The sequence below is a fragment of the Perca fluviatilis genome, chromosome 16, assembly GCF_010015445.1.
Source record: "Perca fluviatilis chromosome 16, GENO_Pfluv_1.0, whole genome shotgun sequence".
Classification (NCBI taxonomy): domain Eukaryota; kingdom Metazoa; phylum Chordata; class Actinopteri; order Perciformes; family Percidae; genus Perca; species Perca fluviatilis.
In genome coordinates, this window is record NC_053127.1 from 11,506,180 (window position 1) to 11,525,283 (window position 19,104).

General features: G+C 40.5%; 1 protein-coding gene across 3 annotated transcripts in view; it reads right to left on the reverse strand.

Annotated features, from left to right (window-relative positions):
• Positions 1–19,104, reverse strand: part of tmem132e (transmembrane protein 132E) — a 391,231-nt gene that overhangs the window by 209,457 nt on the left and 162,670 nt on the right. Inside the window, exon 1 of one of the 3 annotated variants that reach the window (XM_039778609.1) lies at positions 790–861. The exons of the other annotated variants lie outside the window; for them this stretch is intronic. Within the exon in view, the coding sequence (XP_039634543.1) occupies positions 790–805 (16 nt within the window). The 5' untranslated portion in view covers positions 806–861. Of the gene's footprint in view, positions 1–789; positions 862–19,104 lie in introns of those variants that run through there. 3 annotated transcript variants of the gene reach the window in all.

Sequence of the window (19,104 nt, forward strand, 5' to 3'; positions counted from 1 at the left end):
GGGAAATTAGATGACTGGCAAGTCTTTGTGGGCCATCTTTCAAGTTTAAAGCCTTATTTTTATTGAACAAAAAGTTCATCGCCCATCACATCCTATCATCCTTCATTAAGCAAAAAGTAAGAGATATTGTATAATTAAAGTAATCCTAATGACACATTCTATTTTTTTCCAACCTTGACACATTTCTCTCTTTCATAATCTATGACATAACATACCTAATCAATGATTTGCTTGATAGGGCTCCAATTTAGGTGGATTATAGAGCCTAATTGCACAAAATGGTATAAGATACGAGTGAACTTTTTTTTTCTCTCTCTCTCTCTCTCTCTCTCTCTCTCTCTCTCTCTCTCTCTCTCAGGAGCCTATATGATGGATGATGAGCAGATCATGCTCACAGATAAAACATGACATACCTAGATCATATTGTTCCAACACTGAGTGGTTTATGTAGAATTCTGTTTCCTCCTGTCTCTCCAGAGTCTGATGATGAATTTGAAACGTGACCTGTGGTTCGTATGAAAACTATGACCTGATCCTGTGCATCTCTGAGCTTTTCTTAGTCATAGCCACCCCATTAAATGCACTGTCATTGATTAAACATGACCCTGCAAAACAACCATTTCACTCCCTACACTGATTGCATGGGCATGGCTCTGTGTAATTTATCTCCGCTTTTCTGCAACCTACATTCTTCGTGTCATTTTCGGTCAAGGTTAAACTACTGTGTGTGTGTGTGTGTGTGTGTGTGTGTGTGTGTGTGTGTGTGTGTGTGTGTGTGTGTGACCTTACTATGGAAGTCACCCATTTCATTATGATGGATCTCCTCATAAAGACATTTCAAACATGTGGGCAGTAGTCTGAAAATGATTGCATGTATATGACTTACCTATATGAAGAGGGCACCATCAGTAACCACAGGTGGACATCATATGGAGAAGAAAAGGGAAAAACAAGTTAGAAAGTTAGTCATGTCTGTTAAAATAAATTAAAAAAAAATAACAGCTCAGCCTCACACACGGAGAACAGAATCACACTCCTAAGAATCAAATTATTGTCATCTTGAGAGCAGTGTTACACTCGTGCCAGTAAAGCATATTGAATTTATTGAGTGGCACTGATCACACTCGCCTCCTCCATCATCCACTCCTGGAGGCTCTCTCTGACTCACTGACTGGAAAAAGAAACCTCTAAACTCCCACCCAAATGCAGTCTAAATGGACATCAGAGTGCGTCTCTCCCTAACCATCCATTTGTGACCAAAGACATTTCCAGCTTGATTCATCAACATTGGCTCTGTGTGAGCAATTATTTCAGCAGTTATTATACATGGGACTGGTTTCATGTCAGTTCTTGTTTTCCCCTTGCTTCCACACACAGCACTTGTATTTTGAGCTCCATTTGTTCTTTGACTTTGTCAATACAAAACATTTTAAATCATTGTATATGGACTTGTATAATATGATGTATCATCATGCAGTTATTGAAATACAGGATTTTCGAGGCAAATAACAACAGCGATATTTTACAGTTTACACAAAAAAAAAGACTTCTCTATGCTCTGAAGGGACGGACTACATAATGGTGACACTGTTTCATCTGGCATTTCTGTCCTTGAATTTCTTGTAATATATCAGACGACATATATCAATATATCTGCAATGTACTAATGTTGGCTGATATGTCATTGTAGACAATTTATTGTGGGGCTCAAGTTATTATTATGGAAATGAATCTTAACAACTTCCAAAGCTAAAATAATGTTATTGCTTTTCTGCCAAGAATTTCATCATCAATGATCCATTTCAAAAGTATAAGAAATGCTCAGAAATAATAAACAAGATAGTGTCAGGTGTCTGCAAACAATAAATGATTATAGAAACCTATTACCCATTACCAGACTGTTCCAGAGCAGAGGTTTTTCTTTTCTTCCCCTGAATCGGGGGAGAAATTGACCCTGGCATATTTTGTGCATTAAAAAAAGTTTAGATGGGCACATGATATTTGGACTGGACCTTTGCAGTGCAGTATGTTTTGGTACTTCATACATAATGCCTATACAGTACGTTTGGTTTACCACAAGTTTATAAATTAGTATGAGACTGCATTTTAGCCACACACTTTAATTTTATTTTCTTCAATGAAGCTCGAGCACATACTAGGGTTTGCCTAAATAAAAAACTGACACTTCATTATCAAACAATGATTGCTACAGTGTGACCAAAAATAAATCAGACCTACAGGGCAGATTGGATTTGAAGTGGATGCAGTTGAGACAGGTATAATAAAGTTGGCAGCCATTTTGGAAGTAGCACAAGAACAGGGCTTTAAAAGTGGTCCACAGGTGCTCCCTGCCAAAAGGTTAATGTGGCTTAGTACCCTATATGTGGGAGTAATTACAATAGGGAAGACATCATATTACTGTTTGGAAAGCTGAGAGTATCGGCTTCTATGTAGCACTCAAGCCAAACAAAATCAAAGAGGCCAAGCACACTTGTTCAGTTGAAAATAAGAATGTATATTTACAGATAAGACTTAAAATGACATTGTAATGAAATTTCATATTGTGGTTGGCCATGTATGATCTCATGAACAGAGGAAGTGTGCATTTGTAAGGCCAACATGCAAAGCCGCAGCATTCCCAGAGGCTATCTGGTGCTAATACTGTACCTCCACATACTACCCATCCAACACTGCAATAAGCTCACAGGACATGTGAGTCAGGGAGTCTCATGTGTGAACCATTGCATGAGAACAGTACAAGCTAAATCAAGTACAATGAAAGGCTCTGATAAAATCACGGAAAAAAGAATGGGGAGTGGAGTTAAAGGGCACTGCTGGGGTACCAAGTCTCCCTTTGAAGAATCAGGGAGTAACCACACTGATTCTAACTGGATGGGCACAAATGTGACAAGACAGTTCTGTCTGTCTCGCTTCAGTTGGCGCAGCTCATGTGTCGCCCATTCACAATGCAGCAACATGGATAGCAATAAAAAAGAACTTTGCCACAGCACTGGTGCTGGATTCTGAATGGATGATGACAATCCTGAATCATTTCTGAGAAATAAATGGATGGATAACACAGTCTAACGTACCAGAGCAGCATCCAAAATGTACGCTTACTTTGTAAAGGGTTGGTAAAGTGAAATGACACTCCAGTCATTTCCAGTGCCACCGTGTATATTACTGTATTTAAATGCAAGTACACATGAAGAGTAACCGATTTCAAAACCCATTATGAAGTGCTGCAGTACTACCAACACCTAATCCCATTATAATCAAAGGTAGAGTTAGGCAACTGCTGAAAGCCTTATGCGTCATTATAACTATTATAATTCAATTAAATTGTATATTTCCTTCTTGTATATCCAGCAAATAGTACTGCACAACATATTTAAATGCTTTTCTTTAATCTAATTTTACACATTTTTAAAGACACAGTATTCTCTCTCATACACACACCTTGGTCATGCTCAGGCTGAACCGATGTATCATTGGCTTTTGAATTTGTATATTTTATTCATGTACGTTTCTGTTTATTTATTAATTTTATTTTTTTATCAAATCCAACAACTTCAGTGCTTGAGATAAGAAGTGTTCTCAAAGTGGGCTGAATTAAAAAAAAATAAAGTCAAAGTGCTTTCACAGACTGTGCTGAACTGTTTGAGTATTTATCCATCCACCCATATTCTGTTTTTAAATCCTCCATCCTCAACTTCTCATCACCAAAGTCCAAATGAACAAAACACTTAAAAGGCATGTGTTTAGTAAAGAAAACAGCTTGTGTCCATACTGTAATGTGTCTATACTGTCAGGATTATAATGTGTCCTGTGCTCCTGTCTACACATCTTCAATCTAACTATAAAGCAAGGAATGTGTGTGTGTGTTTGTCCTTTGCATATTTTGAGAACCGTTAATCCAAACTACATTTCACTTGGCGGGTATAATCCTGGGGACCTAATGACGTACTTTGTGTCAAATTTGGTACAATTAGACCAAATGGTGGAGCTATAACAAACTTTACGTTTTGGTATGCTGCCTTTAGAAAAAAAACAGCTAAAAACAGTAAAAATATGTCCCATATTTCCTCCATGAGGGGGTTGCATGCACAACTAACCTGACTCCGCCAGATGGATCGCTTCGCATTTGCTTGGCATATCCATCTGGGAACTTTCCATCGGAGAACTTTTGGGAAGGGGCGAAAATACTGGTTAGCTGATTGGATAAACCATCTGTCTATCACCTATGTTGGTGATAGACAAATCAACCAATCAGATCAACGAAGCGTATGAAAATACAACCACAAGCCCCTGCTGCTGCAGGCAAAACATGGCTCGTTAGCTCAGCAAGCAAGCAACATGTAGGTAAAGGATATTTGCCGTTTGTGTAACGAAAATTTAGGAATAAAAGGCACCATTTCAGGTTCCCAGTCCATATTCCAAAAGAAGGATCCAAGAGAAAAAAGCATTAGCGAGCAGCTAACAGAATTAGGGCTACCGCTGGCTGAAAATACTGGTTAGCTGACTAGATAAACCATCAGTCTATCACCACCTAAACCCGCCTCAAAACCAACGCTGATTGGCCTGGTCGTTTGGCGAACGGCTCCAAATTTTCTCTATCTCAAGATGCCAGACTGATCTGCGAGTGGAAAACTGGAGCTCGCGAGATCAGGACGGTCTCACGAGGCTAATGCACAACCCCTACAGATCCTAATTTCAGTCTCTCAAACTGCCCCCGAGTATAACAAGGACCAAAGGGGAGTAACATAGGCCTATGGCACATAAACTACTAAGAGAATGTATATTGGCAGATGATGGTGATGCAGAGATTGTGGCAGAGCATTTTCTTGGCTAAACTATCCTGAGACCCTGTGAACATTCTGCACACAGTGCTTAGCTGAAAGTCAAACTGAGCCAAATTGAAACTTTTACATCAAATTCCAGCACTGATACTGCCTTGGACAAAAGACCTCAGTGGCAGCCAGCGGCCCACGTGGAATCTTAAATTCATGATCTACCACAAAATTGGCTGCAGATTAGGTCTGGGATGTTTTTTTGTTTTGAAGGGAAAGAAGCAAGCAGAAAATGTGTATATTTAGTTTTCACGCCGGGATTGTACAAATGAGTCCCTATACGGACACAAAGCTTAATGCCCTTGTAAAAGTGAGCACTCACAAACTCAAACAAACAGCATCCCAATCTAATCAGTGATTGATTGCTCGTACTGCAGACAGTAATACACAACACGGCTAAATTGATCATTCCCATGATTCCCCAGCAGGGCAAAGATGGACTTGTGCCTACAGCTAACTGAGAGGGAAATGGGGAATCTGGTGATGTGATAAGAAATAGACTTCCCTGCACAATGCAATTCATGGTTTCCTCAACAGCACCAGCAGTACCCTTGATTTGCAAGATTACATTTGTTGTTTGTTAGCATCCTAAACCCAAAGGGGAGAGGCAGAGAAAAATAGTGGGCACATGAGAGGATCTCAATTATGCTACTTGAGCATGAGTTACTACTTGCTGCTTTGGCTGTCAACGCCCACCCAAACAAACTATGAGAATACATTTATTCTACATTACTTCTGGAGGAACAAAAGCCAACGTTGGCCATGCAGCCACAAACCTGCAGAAGTGTTGTGACAAAAACCTACACCCCCCCCCCCACCCCCATAATGGTGGCTTTAACGTGTTCTGTCCTACAAAAAAAGGAATACAGATTCTGCATGGGCAAACACGTCACTGCACATGCTCAGGGACATTCTCGATGCCCTATTAGAACATTTTTAGAACATTTTCATTCACCCCACTCCAGTGCTTAACTACATCCATTGACCCTAAGAATTTGTGCACTGCAAAAAAACACGAGTACAGCTTTGTGGCAATGTGACAGGCAATTAGGGGCGAATCATTTCGGGACAGCGTGCATGGCTTGGAGGGTGGGGGGATGAAACTTGAGAGGAGCAGGCCTACGAGACCTGGCATCAAGGATTGCTTGCTTTGCATACTCCAGATGTCGTCCTACTTTGTCATTGATGCCATCATTGTGTTTGGAGAACGCTCAACAAAGGTTTAAGCTGCTTCCGCAACTGTCAGTTACTGTTTGTGATCACGTGTCAACTTTTGACCAAGAATTAACAAACCATAAAAATAAAACCACAGGTTAACTACTGTATGTGCCATTGAGCACCATTTTTCTTCTAAGCAAAGATTAATTTAATAGCTTGGTTCCTCCTCTTTGAATACATGCTAATCTGTAAAATCATCTGGCTCAGCTTGACTCAAAACCTGCATATTTCGGAGGCACATTGTTTTTTACACTTGGTGCAGACATTTGCGGCTAAAAATGCACAACAAACCAGAATACAATGTGTCATTAAGTCCCACCGGAAATACCAAAAATACTGCAACTATTTTTTATCATGTCATTCATCTATTGCACGTCTGATGGAATAGATATGGCTCAATTGTAATTAACACAGCTGTCTACATTAGCCACATAACCAGCCTTTGTTTCACTTGCGTTAAAGCGGCCATATTATGCTCATTTTCAGGTTCATAATTGTATTTAGAGGTTGTACCAGAATAGGTTTACATGGTTTAATTTTCAAAAAACACCATATTTTTGTTGTACTGCACATTGCTGCAGCTCCTCTTTTCACCCTGAGTTCAGGTCTCTGTTTTAGCTACAGAGTGAGACCTCTCACTGCTGTAACATCTTTGTTGGCAGACGCACATGCGCAGTAGCTAGGTAAGGACTACATCAGCTATATTAGCCGGGAGACTTCTTCTAAACGAGGGCACACTTCCAACTTTGCGTGTAACTTTAAGTAGTTATTTTGTAGATTATAGTGAACTAGTGTGTGTTGTAGCAGTGTTTTGCCATTCAGAACAAGCTAGCATGCTACGGTTAGCCACCTTGTTTCGCATGGATGTTTTTTTTTTTTCAAAGTTTGTATGCGTGTTCCAAATCCCAGAAAAAGTATTTTTTTCATAATATGAGCACTTAAAAGGTGCTGTAGGTAGGATTGTGAAGATCCAGGATTTAGCCAAAGAATTTGAACATCGACAACTTCTCAGTCCCTCCCACCCTTTCTGCTAAAGCCCAAACGGTCTCCTAAGCCCCTCCCCCCACGAGGGAGAATGAATGTGTGTGACTGAGCAGTGATTGACACGCAGTTAGACACCCCCCCTGGCCCTGATTGGTGCATCTGAACAGGGAGCGGTGGATTTTTGCAAATCACACTACAGGCTGTAGGTGGTGCCAGAGGAGCCAGATTGTTTGTTTTTTTAATTACCTGCTTAATGTAGTTCTACTCGAACATAGGGTCAGTTTCAGCAAATATGACAGAAAGTTAGTTTTATAAGTCTAATCTACTGCATCTTTAATACACACACTACAACCTGAAGCATATTTTTAGTTGGTGTATTTGTAAGTGTATTTTCTTCTGCGTATAACTACATTGGTTCTGTATTGGGCTGCGATTGCTGTAAGAACGCTTCTGAGTGTGCAGCAGTACAGATCCAGTGTAGACACTGCCAGAGGACTGAAGCTACTGTTATGCTGTTAACTTGCTCCTTTAGTTGCATGGCTGATGTAAACAATGTGTTAGCTTTCAGCATTTCAAGTGCTTTGACATTTTTCCACCTGCATGAAGGGTTAGAAAGAAAACGGTAAATCCTGTTTTTTCTCCTGTGAGGAATTGCAGCGGTGAAGCTTCATGTAGCCAATCCCGGCCCACCCTGAAATAAAACAGCAAGTTGATTTTGACATTGAAGTGGAATTAAGTGACACATTTTAAACTTGCAGTTTGTAGTGTGTCTGCACAGATGTTAACAGCTGAATGTCTACCATTTGCCACTGAGGCAAATCAAGTCAAGTTGATTGTATAGGCTAAAATCACAAGTTTGTCTCAGTGGGCTTTACGGTCTGTACAGCATACAAACTCCGCTGGATTTAAAAACAGTGTAGATAAGGAAATACTGCACAAACATGAGGCAACAGACATGCATGCAATTGTCGCTGTATGTACAGAGAAATAGAAGTGGTAGAATTGTCTTGTAGGGAAACATATCCCCCACCCACACACACACTAAAGCAGTTAAGCTTCCCTATCAGGTTAATAATAAGGCATTTCAGCTAAGTATTTGGTTGGACAAAAATCCTGTGGACTCTTGGGCCTGTATGGCACAAGGTTGAGAACATATTAAATATGTTATTAAGCAACACCTAAAGTCAAAACAGATCACCACCACTTTTACAATGTCTCGTCTCTGAGACATGGTCTCTCACAGGTACCTGTTAGGATGCTCTAACCATGGAGCTGCAGCTTAACAACTGCACAGATACAGAAAAAGCACATACAGAAAAAGAGTATTTCTCGGCTATCTGTGGCTTACAGGGTTGTCAATGCTAGACCTCCAACTATTTTATGTGGTCTTCTATGACTTTTCAAAAGACAAAGACCTAATTTATCTGGCACAGATCAGCTAGGCCTTTATTCTCCTGACAGTCATCCTAATGAAATTCACATAAAGTGAGTCCCACTACCTCCTCTTCACCCTCACCCTCTCCTCTTCTATCTCCAGGACACCACTTTAATCTATACTTTCTTAAACGTCTCAATGCCTCTCACTTATCACGGACTTAATTTTGTGGTTTGAAGGTGCATCGACACAGTGATATTGATAGTCTATTGAGAGCTCTCCGTGTGTTACAGATTCATGCAGTGCAGTTTGGGAGGCCCAGTGGACAGTAAAATAAATGTATGCAGACCGATGTCGTAGACTTTTTCGTTCCCAAAATCTGTCAAGGAAATACCACAGTGTGTGTGTGTGTGCTCTGATTAGTTGAATAATACATGAAAGAGCCTCCTGCAAAACATCAGTAGAACTGAAACACTCCAATTACAGATAACAGTATCAATATGAAAATACTGTAATGGTCTTAAAGGACAATTCCGGCGCAAAACGAACCTAGGGGTTATTAACTGATGTGTACCTACTCTGTCGCTCTCTGGGACATGTTTTCATGCTAATCGAATGAGTTTGGAGCTTTGACGAGGCTACCGCGGACCGCTGGTTAGCTTACAATGCTAATATTTGGGGAATGGGGACACTCAAATTAAATAGTTATTTAATACCACTAAAAAGGCTCGAAATATCACCACACCTTAACGTTAGCATAATAAGGGTCCCTAAATGTGAACCGAAGCACAACATTGTAAGTGTACAGATAGTTTATTAAAAAGATAGATTATAAAGACAGTCGCGTTCATGTTGACTTGCGGGAGCCATCTTGGAAACCAGTCATGACTAGTCGAAAAACAAGCGCCGTGCAAATGAGTCTGAGATTCCCATACTGTCTATGGAGATTCCACGTTGCACGGCATTCGACTAGTCGTGACTAGTCGAATGCCGCACCCCTGATCATTGTTTCAGGCCAGTGGCACATGTTCCAAAAGAGCATTTATCTGAATTAAAGAATTCAGTCAGATTTTGTGAAGAAGGGTTGTATGAGGTACTTATCCATAGTCAGTATATTAGCTACAGTAGATGGCGGTCTGCACGCCCCCGGTTTAGAGAAGCAGAGAGGAGTACCGACACTGAAGCTAAGCAATGTACTGCTGTCTAAATCTATATAAATTTAAGTGTGTGCTATATTTAGAATATTTTCACATCAGCTTCACCTTGCCTCAAAGCTAATGCTAAAGCTAGCTCACAGTGATTATGGACATTTCAGGTATGCACATACAATGTCAGCCTTTCAGAGTATTACATCTTGGCAACTTCGCAAACATGACATGAGCAAGCATTATACTAGAGCTGTTTGAGAAGTAAAAAAAACAGAAAAGCTTTCATCATTTTATTTTTAAGAAATGCCTGTTAAAATATTGTAGTATTTAACATTAGAATTCATAATCTGTAAACACACCTTTTAAAACTATAATATACTAGGAACACAAATCAATATTATGCAAATGTCGAAGCTGACAAATGCACTGATTAGCTGATGTTATGCATATCTATACTTCACATTTCACATAATCAGACACTTGTGGACAGAATATAAGGTCGCTATCATGTGCTTTAATGTAGTGTTGCTTTTCACAGAAACAAATTGGTTGACACTGTAATCTTCTGCATCTCATGTAAGACAGTGGAGGCAAATTAAAAGAGCGTGTTAATTAGAGATGCACCGATTACAACTTTCTAGGCCGATTTGAGTTAGGCCAGCCGATACCGATTTTAGCCGATTCCGATTTCATATTTTCTAACCACTTTACAGCACACACAAATATTTATTATCTATCTTTTCTTTAATAGAACATTTGCACAGAACATAGAACATTTTTGATCAGATAATGGAACGCTATAAAATAGAACTATATAAATTACTCCTGGTGTGGGAAATTCACACACATCTTAAGTGCAATGTTAGAACCATTTCCTTCTTTTCACATCCAATATCCAACAAAAAAAAATGTGATTTTGGTTTTTGTGTCATCCCTCCACGCTCTACTTTTTCCTTGCAGGTGTTGCATATTGCAAACTTGTTATCTTCTACACACACGCTGAAGAATTTCCAAACAGCTGACATGTTGCAGGTTAATTCACGAGGTTCCCTACATGTGCGAGAATAGTGCGGACACGCGCTTCACACCGCGAGCGGGTACGCGCCACACACGGCGGAAAAGTTGAGAGAAAGGAAAAAAGAGACCGTTCTGTCGCGTCCTTGTGTGCGTGTGTCCTTGAGAACTGTAACTCATATAACTTATGTTGTCAGTTAATTGTAGCGTTGACCGGCATGAAATCGGCATATGTCAGACTGACCCGCCGGTCGCCGGTCATGGCCGAGCACACGAAAACCGGCCGATTCCGGTCACCGGCCGGTCTATCGGTCCATCTGTAGTGTTAATACAAATTGTGTTTAGTGAAACAGATGGGATGCAGACTTTACTACAAACTCAGTGGACATGTAAAACTGTATTTTTTTCACTTTGCAAAAAGACATCTGTTCATTATACTTGATATGGTTTTAAAGTATATAATTCCATCACGACTTGCAGATATTTGCAGTAGGTGTGCAAATTGATAACCACCTTTCCCATTGTAATTGTTAAGTCGAGACAACGCTACTTTTATTACCACGTTCACTTGGGCCTGATTAGTGACCAGCCACAGGCACTGGTACACGCTCACACTACAAATTAACCTGTCAACAATGTCTGGATTCCCTGTTTTACCCTTATTCCAGATGATACTTCTGCTACACTTCTCCACTGCCATATGTAACACAACTTGACGTCTCACTACGCCTGCTGCCACACACATAGGCCTACAGAGGCAACAGCACATTTTACGGTAAAAAAAAAAAGCTGGGGATAACACATCCCACAACAACCAAGTGGGACATCACGTCTTCGGCTTAGCCGTGATCAAATAAGTTTGGTGATCTTGCTTTGACATGTCGGAGCAGCCCTCTGGTTTACTCACTGGGGATGAGTCGCTCACTGCCTTCCCATGAGGTAAAAAGGCGCCTGTCCTCCTGCAATCCCTTTGCCCAGCCTATGCCTTTTTATAGCCCCAGTTCTTTGACTTTTTTGTTCTCTCATCCATACAGCCTATTTCTTCACATTTACATCAGTCTCTTCGCTGAAGTTCGCTGCTCACTCATTCTCCCGTCTCAGACTGCTGCCCTGGGGCCTCAAGGGTGGACCATTAACACAGGACTGGGGATTAAGGGACACGCTTTCCCAGCTGATGATCCTGGACAACTCAGAGCACGGCCGCTGCACAACGCACTGCCAGCATTAGACTGACCTGGAAGCATGCATGACAAAAACAGACATGCAGGCAAGGTGCGCACATAAGCTAATTAGAATTAAACCAATATAGCAGCTGGACTCTGTATACACTTCTTATTTACTTAGGACTGGTCAGGTTACATATGATTTTTTTTTCTTCTTTTTCTTTCTTTTTTTTTTTTTTTTTTTTTTTTTTTTTAAATCAACTTATGCTTCATTTAAGGGGTGGAAATGCATCCCAAAGTTTGCATACCACTAAATGATGGGTCAACATGTGTCAGGGAAAGTTTGTAAAAAACAGCCTATTTCAGAATATGTAAGATGTAAAAACAGCCTATTTCAGAATATTTCTAAATATTAATATACCATACTTCATACAGTTTTTTAGAGAAAAAATAAATAAAAATATTTGTCAAAGTCATGAAAGTGCAGTTACTCACATGTAAACGCAAACTCAGATGTTGCTGTGTGTTCAGACGCCCTTGGATGTTTCACCTTTAGGGTAACTCAGAAAGTGTAGTGTGGGAGGAGGAAGGTAGTCAGAGTCATGGCACGTCCGCAGGCAAACACACTCGCTGTCCCAATTTTTGTTTGTTTTAGTCATTCTATTCACATTCAAAATGTCTCTTTTTCCACCCTACATACTATCTGTCTGTCTAACAGAATATCTATCAAACAGTCTGATCCGGAGAGATGACGTGTGATTCTGAGTTCAAGAGTGAGCTGTACTGTGGCAAGGAAAAGAAACCTTTAACAATGCATTCTTAGGCACTTGGAAAGAAGCGAAGTGTGTACACATTCACGGTGCCTGTGGCAATTCTCAAGATGCTATTAACCTGAGTGCAATTTGGATGTGGGTAGAAGACATAAGTATACTGTGTATGATGCCATCTAGCAAGCCAACTTCCCCAAAGGCAAGATTAATCCATATGTTCATTATATATATGACGTGGCCATTACAGTATGACAGACTGACTCAGAAGATAAAAAAGTGACTTTTCAAAAAAAATATTTTTAGTTAAAGGTCCAATATGTAATATTTGTACTGTAATAAATCCAAAAATGACACCAATGCCTCATCAGATATTAAGGAAACATGTTAAACTGAAATTAACTTTTCTGACAACAATGCTAATGTCAGTATTTTTTCTTTTTGAAATTTACATTCCGTGACGGAATTTATGTTTATGTTTTGATCTGTGTGTTGTTATCAACGGCCCAGTTTGACAGCCAGGCCGGGTTGCCAGATATACCTGTAAAAACGTAAACCCAGCGCGCTACAGCTGTAACAGTTGCGTGACCAGAGACGTAACAACCCCCTGGTAAATATTGGAGATGTATTTGAAAGATGGAGACAGCTTAGTTCCCAAAAGGACGCAGAATTGGCTTATTTCCTCCTGAACAGGTAAGCATAGCTTCAGGCTAATTTATCACAGCCACTAGGGACGGGCATTTTATGTCATTTCAACATTTGTGTACTCACATTGAATTATATAGCTAGAGTACCCGAGTTGGTTACTCGCCCAAAACAATTGAGACACAGCCAGTAAAGTGATCCCGACTGGTCCTGGCTAACGCCGCCATGCTAACCCTGTTAACTGCTAACGTTACCGGGAGGACCAGGCAAGCGGGCCACGGCTGTTTACAACGTGTAGTTCAGCAGCTGGAGCCGACAACGGTGAGTTATTTTAAGCCACGAGAGGGGGGCTGTAAATCGGAAAGAGAGGACTATGAGTTTGCAGTGTGTTTAGCGATTGTTGCCATAATTCTAAGCCAATGAAGTGTGTTCCGTCGGCAAGGTAGTGGTACTTTTAGCGTTTCGTATTGTAATTCTAAGCCGAGGAAGTGTGCCTGACTGGCGTGTGGAGAGGACGGTGAGGTTGTTGTGTTTTTAGTGGTTCATATTTTAAGCCGAAAAAGTGTGTCTGTCAGTTGGTTACAGAGCTCCGCGTTGTGTATATATCTATGGCTCCGCGTGAGCACGGGCTTTTATGACTGTCGATATAGCCAGCATAACGTTAGCTACTCCGCTGTGCTGTGGAGTAATGTCTGGCTATGTGAGACTAGCATCTAACGTTAGCTACTCTGCTGTGCTGTGGAGTAATGTCTGGCTATGTGAGACTAGCATCTAACGTTAGCTACTCTGCTGTGCTGTGGAGTAATGTCTGGCTATGTGAGAAAAGCGTCTAGCAACATTGTTGTGAATGCTGCGGTCTGAGCCTGGCAACCCCCGTGAACTTCGAGTCTGGGCAGGAGGGGGCGGGGGAAACGACTGTCCAGTATTTTGAATTGGTAGTGCAGTAACTATTTTAACCGCTAGCTGCCAGTATTACATACAATATTACATATTGCATCTTTAAACTGTATGCAGGCTTTCTGATGTGGCATTCAAAGCAACATTTCTGTCGTCCATACTGTAAAAAACTGTAAAAATGCCAACCTGCCATCAGCAATTTGAACTCCGAATAGAACACAGCTCCATGATTGCTAGGCCAACTACTAGTTCTACGTTTTAAAAATTACACATAGAAATATTGTTTTTTAAATTATATTAGAGTTGATGTGATGACCTCATGGGTCCCTCATAATGTACTTCCCATTTTATCATTAAAGCTAATGAGTAAAAAAAGATTTTCAACTCAAATAAAAATATGCAATGCCATATACTGTTGTACAGAAACTGGAGCAAAAGTATTTTTGAACCTTTTGTAATGTGGGTCCATATTCTCTTTGTATCATAACCCCTTCCCTGAAATCACAATACAGTATGCTGGGGGTGGGAGGTAATTAAGGCATTCAACGGTGAAATTTGTCTCTCATTGGAGGACACAGTAACAATAGGCAGAAATTGTGACACGGCTGTGTATGAAACACACTGGGGTGGGCAACACCTTCAGGGCGATTGGGTGGCTCCAAATCTGCCACTTCTGATTCCATAAAGCCATGTTGTGTTCTGGTGCAGGGGGAAAATAGGAACATCTACAGTAAAAAAAAAATAAAATAGAAAAGAAAAAGAATAAAAATCCTCTCAAATCCTTTTGCTGTTCCGTTAGTTTAATGTGGATGCATCTACAGAGGCTGGTGAGGTTAAAAAAAAGTCTTAATGGATTATTTAACAGGACACATCCGCTCTGCATGGCTGCTCACCGGCTGTTACACAGCCTGCTTTTCTCCGGTGTTACTGCCAAGTGTCTCGGTGTGACAGCTGGCACACCTGATCTATCTGATTGGATTAGTGCAATCAGTGGGCAATGTGCTAAAAGCTAACCAGGGTGATGGTGGTACGAGTGCTGGTGATATTGTTAGTCAGGAGCGAAAATAACTGGAAAGGTTCCATGTTTTTTTTGGCAGTGTCATGCACTAAATTAAGTCTCTCTTTTAATATCCAAGAAAGTCATCATGAGCGGTGTGGACTGGTCCGTGTGGGTGACAGATGAAGATCTAAGTCTGGCTATCAGGTTCATAGTTTAGCTCTTAAGGTCAAGGTAACTTTATTAATACCCGAAGGTAGATTTGGCTTACAGTGGGTGTTGAGTCGGTCAGCCTCCTTTTATACACACACATCGCGCACCACACACACACACACACACACACACACAACACACACACACACACAAAACAAACACACACACACACACACACACACACACACACACACACACTCAGCAGCAGACTGTAGGATGTAATGTGACAAAGGAGACATCATTGCTCATTACTAATAAAATACATTAAATAAATAATAAAAAAATAAGTTAATAAAAATAAATAAGGCAGCGGACCTGTATTGCTACTACTTATTTAATATATGTATAGCCACTGGTTTTACAGGTTGGTACTTTATACCTGTGCCCCGACGGGAGGAGCTGAAATTCAATATGTAAGTGACCACCAACATGCCACTCATGCTTTGTTACAAGTTACTATTACACAAATGTGCATGGTTCTTGAAATAAAACAGTAAACAATCTTAAGGCTGGTAAATCTAGTGCTCAACACAATCAGCACAATCACAGTAGTAGGAAACCAACCTGAAATTGTTATCAACAAGTGCAATAGAATCCAATACAGGTGAAAACACTAAGTCTGAAGTGGAATAGTTATGCAGATAATCAGTCCTGGCAGGAACATATAATACCTCAGGATGTTGGAAGCAATTACAACGTTTTTTTTTTTACTGCTCATAGCAATGGCAGGTTGGCAAAATCTAAGCAGGGCTCTAAGGTGGGAGTGGGTCACTGAGTAACTGCCTTTTATATTGGATTGGATTTACATAAAAAGAAAACTGACCAATTAAACTGACATTTACTTTAAATTACTTTCATTTGGCAGACGTTCCCTTTTGACCAAAGCATCTTACAATACGTGCATTAACTTTCAAAAAGAAGACCTAGATGATATAAAGAATTGGAAGTGCAACCCTCCCAAACAAACAGCTAACCAAATGTTAGAAAACTACATTACAAGTGCGTTTTAAGTTGCTCATTTATGTTAAAATACATATAATCATATAATTTAGTAATATTCACAGATAACAGCTGCATAGTTGGCCAGTTGTGGCAAAAATGACAAATGGTCGATAAGTTGGTTGTCGAGAAGTTTTGATTTCAGTCTGATGGTATCTAATGCTACTGTTGACAGCTCTGCAATGCTTGAGCTAACGTTAACGTTAAATAAAATGTATTATTATTCATGTTAAATTTACTGCCGACAGTTATTATATCGGTTATCTTTCCTTTGCTGCAGCTTAAGACACCATTACTTATGTAAGTTATAATTAAAGTTGTGGCTCTTACCATTTGCATTTGACAATTGCACATCTTCATACAAAAACAATGACTTGCTCAGGCCCAACTGTACTGCTGCTTCAGGCATCCCACTGCTCCATGGCAATCCTGCTCCATTGAAGGTCGTTGACCAACTTCATCTCACAAAGATACTGTACTTTTTTGTACTAAATTAGGAGGCACACATCATCAATACAGTGGGGCAAAAAAGTATTTAGTCAGCCACCAATTGTGCAAGTTCTCCCACTTAAGATGAGAGAGATTTAATTTTCATCATAGGTACACTTCAACTATGAGAGACAAAATGAGAAGAAAAAAATCCAGAAAATCGCATTGTAGGATTTTTAATGAATTTATTTGCACATTATGGTGGAAAATAAGTATTTGGTCAATAACAAAAGTTCATCTCAATACTTTGTTATATACCCTTTGTTGGCAATGACAGCGGTCAAACGTTTTCTGTAAGTCTTCACAAGATTTTCACACACTGTTGCTGGTATTTTGGCCCATTCCTCCATGCAGATCTCCTCTAGAGCAGTGATGTTTTGGGGCTGTCGCTGGCCAACACAGACTTTCAACTCCCTCCAAAGATTTTCTATGGGGTTGAGATCTGGAGACTGGCTAGGCCACTCCAGGACCTTGAAATGCTTCTTAAGAAGCCACTCCTTCGTTGCCCGGGCGATGCGTTTGGGATCATTGTCATGCTGAAAGACCCAGCCACGTTTCATCTTCAATCCCCTTGCTGATGGAAGGAGGTTTTCATTCCTTTACATGGATCAGTCGTCCCCTTTGTAGAAAAACAGCCCCAAAGCATGATGGTGTTCTTTGGATGCAACTCAGCATTCTTTCTCCTCCAAACACGACCAGTTGAGTTTTTACCAAAAAGTTCTATTTTGGTTTCATCTGACCATATGACATTCTCCCAATCCTCTGCTGGATCATCCAAATGCTCTCTAGCAAACTTCAGACGGGCCTGGACATGTACTGGCTTAAGCAGAGGGACACGTCTGGCACTGCAGGATTTGAGTCCCTGGCGGCGTAGTGTGTTACTGATGGTAGCCTTTGTTACTTTGGTCCCAGCTCTCTGCAGGTCATTCACTAGGTCTCCCCGTGTGGTTCTGGGATTTTTGCTCACCTCTCTTGTGATCATTTTGACCCCACGGGGTGAGATCTTGCGTGGAGCCCCAGATCGAGGGAGATTATCAGTGGTCTTGCATGTCTTCCATTTTCTAATAATTGCTCCCACAGTTGATTTATTCACACCAAGCTGCTTACCTATTGCAGATTCAGCCTTCCCAGCCTGGTGCAAGTCTACAGTTTTGTTTCTGGTGTCCTTTGACAGCTCTTTGGTCTTGGCCATAGTGGAGTTTGGAGTGTGACTGTTTGAGGTTGTGGACAGGTGTCTTTTATACTGATAAGTTCAAACAGGTGCTATTAATACAGGTAACGAGTGGAGGACAGAGGAGCCTCTTAAAGAAGAAGTTACAGGTCTATGAGAGCCAGAAATCTTGTTTGTTTGTAGGTGACCAAATACTTATTTTACCAAGGAATTTACCAATTAATTCATTAGAAATCCTACAATGTGATTTTCTGGATTTTTTTTCTTCTCATTTTTTTCTCTCATAGTTGAAGTGTACCTATGATGAAAATTACAGGCCTCTCTCATCTTTTTAAGTGAGAGAACTTGCACATTTGGTGGCTGACTAAATACTTTTTTGCCCCACTGTACATATTCTAAAAATGAATTCAAAAGTGCTTGTCTACTTTTGGTAACAATGACAAACCACCAGTAGCATAGTCTCATCTGACTGTGTTCCATTTATGACACCGTTGACAGCTTTCCACTTTGGTTGCTGAGCTAGCGCTAGTTTCTCAGACTGACAAGCTGGGACTCATCCCTAAATCCTAGAGGTGCCAATTCAGAGCTTTTTAAGGTAATAAGCTTAAATTATTTATGTAATAATTAAAGTTTAACAGGGAAAGTCCAACTGCTGTTCACTCTCAGCTCAGCTATGTTATAATTACCTAAAATGTCTCCTTGCTTGCTTGATATTTAGGTATTTCTCACAGCAGATATTAGGATTGGTCTAAAGGACTGCAGTGGCTAGAAATAACAGCAGAGTAAACACACAATAAACCACTGCCAGCCGTGCACACTGATTTACTCAAAATTTATTTTGAATGTACAACAGTGATCCAAACCTCCAATTTTTTGCTCCACAAGATTTGCTCAGCACCAAGAGAGTGTAATGAGGTGGAATGACCTACTTTAACCAACACCTACAGCATGGGTGGCCTCTCTGAAATGCGAGTAAAGCCAGAGACTGTACGGTAGAGAGAGTGACAGTAGCTTAATATAGAGGTCTATACTTCATCTTCATCTGGTGAGCCACATTGCACGGAGGCCAGGTGTAGCTAAAAGCTCATCTAAATCCTTATGAATCTGACATTTGACTGATAATTAAACTCAGTCATCTGAATGTGCGAGGCCGACCTTTGGCTCTCGGGAATGA